General features: G+C 50.6%; 1 protein-coding gene across 14 annotated transcripts in view; it reads right to left on the bottom strand.

Moving 5' to 3' along the window:
• Positions 1-3033: 3033 nt before the first annotated feature.
• The window catches only part of TACC2 (transforming acidic coiled-coil containing protein 2), a 184500-nt gene continuing 181440 nt past the window's right edge, over positions 3034-6093 (bottom strand). For all 14 annotated transcript variants that reach the window (XM_027112815.1, XM_027112827.1, XM_027112816.1 and 11 more), the window contains one exon: positions 3034-3585. In XM_027112815.1, coding sequence (XP_026968616.1) covers positions 3520-3585 — 66 coding nt within the window. In that variant the 3' untranslated portion in view covers positions 3034-3519. The remainder of the gene's footprint in view (positions 3586-6093) is intronic.

Genomic DNA, 6093 nt, shown 5'->3' with positions numbered 1-6093 from the left:
GTTCCCATTCACCAGAATATTTCAAGGATAAAATGAGCTAGAGAGGGGCTTACCTGGTGGCGCAGTGGTTGAGAGTCCGCCTGCCGATGCAGGGAACGCGGGTTTGTGCCTCGGTTCGGGAAGATCCCACATGCCGCGGAGCGGCTGGGCCCGTGAACCATGGCCGCTGAGCCTGCGCGTCCGGAGCCTGTGCTCCGCAACGGGAGAGGCCACAACAGTGAGAGGCCCGCGTACCACAAAAAAAAAAAAAAAAGAGCTAGAGAGCACTGACCCCAATGGAGACCCCGCGGGTGCTCACGTGTAAACATCCTTCCTCCTGCCCACATGGCCTGCGCATGCGCACATCTCCACCCCGCCCCCATCGGAACATTGCCTGTCCCGCTCAATTTTTCACGTGGAATGTCCTGGAAAGCACAGAGGCTTTGCTGAGCAAGGATTACGTGAAAGGAGGTGCTCAGGGAGCCAGGCATCCCTCCCTCTGGGCCTGTCACCTCCAATACGGAGCAAAGCCCTGCTTCCGTAAGCCTTCCCCAGCCTCACCTCACCCAAGTCCAAATCCTATGCTTGTGTATCTACAGGCCTCCTAAGACCCGCTTACTGAGATGCCCCACAGCTCCCCCTGGCGGGCATCCTTCGTCACTGCAACTAGCAATAAACCCGACTTGTTCAACCACTGTTGTGTTCATGGCGGCCTTTGGCTGGAAGACAGTGACAGCATTCACCCAGGTTATCCACTTTAGGAATTTAACCTAAGGAAAGACTCACATTCATAAACATATGTGCATAAAGAAAGTCACTGCAGCTGCGTGCATAATGCTAGCAAAACACTGGACACGATATAAATGTCCATCAGTGGGCAGTTGGTTAAATACATTTTGGTTCCATGGAAGACATGGAGCCATTCAAAATGATGACAAACAGCGATATTTATTTATATAAGAGTTACCATAGCGTGATAGCCACACTATAGTATTAGGTGAAAAACAGGTTTACAAAACGTTATGCAGGGGCCCTGCAGATGGCTGTGTCGGTGTGACACCACATAACTCCAAATAATCCACTTTCATAAAAATAAGTCTTTCATACACTGAGGGAAAAAGGCATAGAAATATAAGCATAAAGACGTTAATAGGGCTTCCCTGGTGGTGCAGTGGTTAAGAATCCACCTGCCAATGCAGGGGACACGGGTTCAAGCCCTGGTCTGGGAAGATGCCACATGCCGCAGAGCAACTAAGCCCGTGTGCCACAACTACTGGGCCTGCGCTCTAGAGCCCGCGAGCCTCAACTACTGAGCCGGCGTGCCACAACGACTGAAGCCCGTGCACCTAGAGCCCGTGCTCCACAACAGGAGAAGCCACTGCCACAGGAGGCCCGCGCACCGCAACGAAGAGTAGCCCCCGCTCACCGCAACTAGAGAAAGGCCGCGCAGCAACAAAGACCCAATGTAGCCAAAACTAAATAAATTAATTTTAAAAAACATTAATAGCATCTCTTGGTTTGAGGATTATGAGGGTTTTTTCTCACCTGCACTTCTAGATTTTTAGCGATGGAAATGTTTTACTTAATAAAAAATGTTAAAGCTTTCGAGCGATAGGAATGAGAAGGTAACTGAGGTCAGAATGTGGGAGCGGGGTGGAAGGGGGGTTTGGTCTGGATGAGCGAGCATGGGGGGCAGGGGGCCGTGGCTGAGCCCTGGGAGGTGTACCCAGAGGCTGGACCAAGCAGAGGTTGCTGGGCAGTGGCAGGAGGCACAGCCCTGCCCTGGTTAGGGTCCCTGCCCAGTGTCCAGTGAGGGTGACAGTGGGACGCGAGGCAGGTATTTTCTCCCAGAAAGGCAGGCTGTGTCTCTCTCTCCTGCGTGGTACGGCTGAGCTTCACCTACCTTGTACGTTATAGAAGAGACTCTCCCACCCCACCCCGTTGCCACCCAGCTGAGGCTGCATAGGGCCTGCCCTGCCAGGGGTGGGGTGGGCCTGTGGGAGGGGAGCATCCGTTAGCCACTGTGGCTGGGCAGGAGAGGGGCATTCCAGCCCAGGGCCATCAGGCGCTGGGGGCTGCTTTCCAAGCCAATACCCCACACCACAGGTGTCCTCCCCAAAAGATAGCCACATCCCACTACCTGTGAATGTGACCTTATTTGGAAATAGGGTATTTGCAGTTGTAATTGAGAATCTTGAGATGAGCTCATCCTGGATACAGCATGAGCCCTAAAGCCAAAGAGCGGTGTCCTTATAAGAGAACGGAGAGGCAGATGTGAGACAGAAGAGAAGCCCACGTGAAGACGGAGACAGAGATTGTCATGATGCCAGCTACAAGCCAGGGAACATCAAGGATTGCCGGCCACGGCCAGGTGCCGGGGGAGGCACGGAACAGACTCTCAGAGCCTCCAGAGGGAACAAACCCCACCTACGCTTTGACTTTGGACTTCTGGCCTCCAGAACTATGAGGGGGTAAATTTCTGTTGTTTAAGCTGCGAAGTTTGTGGTGATTTGTTACGGCCATCCTGGGAAACTGGGACACCTCCCCTACCCCTTCACTGCCCTTATACACCCACCCTTCAAGCTGGGGTCCCTGGGAAAGTTAGGAGCAGTTAGGGAATCTAAGGCAGACATATCCCTAACCTCCAAAGTGGCTTAATTACCCGAATAGCCACCATTTCCTATTCCTTTGGAGAGGAATGGACATTTCAGGGTTGATCTGCACAGACTAAAGGAATGAACAGGAAGAGTAACAGCCTGCTACCTCTTTGAGCCAATAAAGGGAAGTAGATTTTGCCCCCCTAAAGTCCAAGAGAATTTGTAAAAACAAAATTTAAGTTAATTTAACACACTCAATTATTTAAGTAGCAAGTCGATATTTCTCAATTGCTTCATCTTACAAACACAGCCACGATAAACAAAGGAAATGTTATTTAAATCTGTGGACAAAAAAATGAGCCCAGACAGAGAAGAGTGAAAGGCCAAATCTGATATGATTTAACAAAGGTGAGAAAAGACCCAACCTTTCCCAGAAAATAAATCACAGCCACACTTATTGCCAAGATCCAAAGAAAAAAATTTATTTACAATAGAGAATTTTATTTGAAACATGCATTTTCTCTTTTTTTTTAAACAAATCAGCAAATGCAGATCAAGTTTACACTCCTTAAGGCAAGAGTCCCTTTGCAAGCTGTACATGATCATATTAAATCCAAAAGCCGCTCACCCTGGAAACTCATGTACAAAGGGCAAGGCCAAGGTCAGCGATTTGTCTTTTATTAGAGAATCAGACAATCTCCCTGATACAGGAACTCTGAGGTCAACTTGCTATGAATTATACTAGGAAAATGCAAACCAATAGCAAGAAATTCTGATAGTCTCCTTAGTACTGCATATAATCAAATCAACTTTATTTAGAAAGGAAATACAGTAGTGCATACGAAAAAGTGAAAACAGAACCTGTCCACATAACCAGAGGGACAGCAGTGTGCCGACGGTCATATTGCACGCAATGGTCAAAGTCCAAACATTTGGTTCAAAGTTAGCTTTTCCCCATTTTGGCAATCAGTTCATCACAAATCTTGGTGAGTTCTTCTATCTCTTTATTCTGCAAATGAAGACAAAAAAAGAGGTTGTTTGAAATCAAGTCAATCAGAATGGTCACTGGGCTTTTTAAGAGGAAGGGGTCCTTTGGGCCACCTGGTCCCCCTGAATTTATCCAAAGCAGCAAAAGACATGACCTGGAGCCAAACCATCTGTACATCCCAGCTCTAGCTGTGTGACCCTGGGCAAGTTATACAACCTCTCTGGGCCTCAATTTTCCTTATCTCAAATGTGTGGTTAATAACATCTGTCTCTCTCAGAATTAAATGAGGTAAGAAATATAAAGTTCCCTGCACAGCACATAGTAAAGGCTTAACTAGTATTGGTTCTCTTCCATTTATTTGTCTCCATGGATGTGGGCACAGAAGGATGGTGGCTTTTTTTGAGAAATGCCACCAGAGGGGATAAGCAATTCTACCTGGATGGGATCCCTAGCATTATTCAGAGGATGCCAGGTGAGGAGGTGCTGTGGATACAGGGCCCGAGGAGAGAGGTGAGGGCAGATGCAAGCCGTCTTCAGGGGCTCCTCAAGTCACACCTTGCCCGTCCTCGGAAGCCCCGTCAAGAGGAGTCAACTACATGTCATCTCGCACCAGTGATCCGACAACACTGTCCATTCTCCAGGGACGGGGATCAACGGGGCGATGCCTCCATCTGGACAGCAGCGGCTCTGCTCTCAGATGCACTAAATGTCGGGCCTGATGCTCATCTGGCTCAGCAGCCAATCCTGAAAGGTCCTCTCCAAGGGGGCGAGATCTTTCCAGTATCCCCAGAACATTGTGCAGCCAGCTTTTCCTCAAGGTCCCCATGGAAGGCAAGTCAATCACAAGCCTGTGCCCTGACGCTGTACTGAGGCCCCTCCCCAGAAACCCTGGGGCCTAAGACACCTTCCAGCCCGGAGCCACGTGCCCTGTGTCCCAGCTGGGCTCCGGGTGCCACTCATCACTGAGCCGGTGCCTGGGAGGAATCAGCCCTCCTTAGCAGGGGAGAGGTTCGGTCCTGGCTGCAGCCCTGCCACCAGCCCCGCCGGGAGAGAGCCCCACCTGGAACATCCCCTTGGCCTCGGCCCTGGCCCGTCTAGAGTTTTCAGCTCCCTGAGGCACTGAAATGCCGGTCGGAAGATGGGGCTCTGCATGGGCTGCAGGACCAGCCACTAATCCTGAAATTACTATTATCGCCACTACTGCTACTGCTGGGGCTGCTAACAGTGATTTTTCATCTTATTGGAGCACTTACCACATGCCGGGCACCATGCAAACCCAGCCTAGGCCCTGTGGTTGCACTCTGTGCTCATTGCAGTCCCTTAAAGGTAGCCATTATTATCCCCCCACTTTTCAGTGAGGAAACTGAGGCTCAGAGAGGTTAAGCATTGTGCGTAAGGTCACACAGTTGGTCAGACGTAGCAAACGTGGAATGCAAATTCAGGTCGGCCTGGCTCCTATACAGCTTGGCTATTTTATGCATTAGGCATGCTGAGAGGTACTAGCAGACCCACTAGCTATCAGTTCTTGGAGGTTCTCCAAGCTCTGTCCTGGCACCATCAGCCCACCGCCCAGGAAACTGCCCCATCGAGGAGCTCAGCGCACTGGGCAAAAGTCCCAGCTCGCTTTATCAAGTCCCGACTGGGTGAACTGCCCAACGCCGTCACCTGAGAGCTGCCCTGGGGGGAAATCATGCTTCTGGATCTCTTGAAAACAGAGACCACTGTCTCCATATCACTTAGAGCCATTTAGCGAAGAACTCATGTGCTTAACCCCTTCTTCCTGAGTCTTAGTTTAAGACAAAACTATGTCTGCAGATACATTTGTATTTTTTCTGTTATCCAAAACAATGCAAATCCAACTGGCTTTCTCCTTGTCTTTTAGCTTGCCAGAAAACCTAGCATCAATCACCTCCACTTTGCGACCGTAACCATCTGAACAGGCCGAGTGCCTTGAAAAGCACCTCTCCTGACCCTGGTTTTAGCTCTATTGATTTAGCCAACATCAGGATGCAATTTAAACACCATCGTACCCTGATGGAAACAAGAGGGAACAATCTCAAACCTTCAAGATCTACTGGTTCAGTCCTCCGACACTACAAACCTAGAAACCGAGGTGAAGGGTCAGGCCTGCCGAGGGTCAGGATGGATGGCAGGGAGGGGCAGGGACCTGAATCTCTCCCTGACACCATGCAGGTGACGTGGGAGGTGGTACCTGCCCACTGCAGAGGTTAGCACTGCTTGGCCCAGAACACCTGGGGACCCCAGCCAGCCGTGCTGGAACCTGGATGGGTGCTTCTAGGGGAGCAGAGGCCATTTGGGAGACACCCTGGGCTCCTGCTGCTACCTGCCTATAAAGTGTCCTCACCAACGCCCATCAGGACCCCAATGCATGTGAAGTGCTGCTGCCCCCGGCCACTGGGCCCTCAGATGACCCCATCCTGGGGAATCCTAAGGCTCAGTAAATCAACCAGAATGGGGGTGCATGTCTGCAAACACACCCAGGGAGGAAGCCTGCCTGGCGCACACTCA

Source organism: Aethalodelphis obliquidens, unplaced genomic scaffold (assembly GCF_003676395.1).
Source record: "Aethalodelphis obliquidens isolate GAN/ISIS:26980383/991018 unplaced genomic scaffold, ASM367639v1 scaffold11, whole genome shotgun sequence".
Taxonomy (NCBI): Eukaryota; Metazoa; Chordata; class Mammalia; order Artiodactyla; family Delphinidae; genus Aethalodelphis; species Aethalodelphis obliquidens.
The sequence above is the reverse complement of the archived record's forward strand: the minus strand, read 5'-3'. Positions and strand labels throughout refer to the sequence as shown.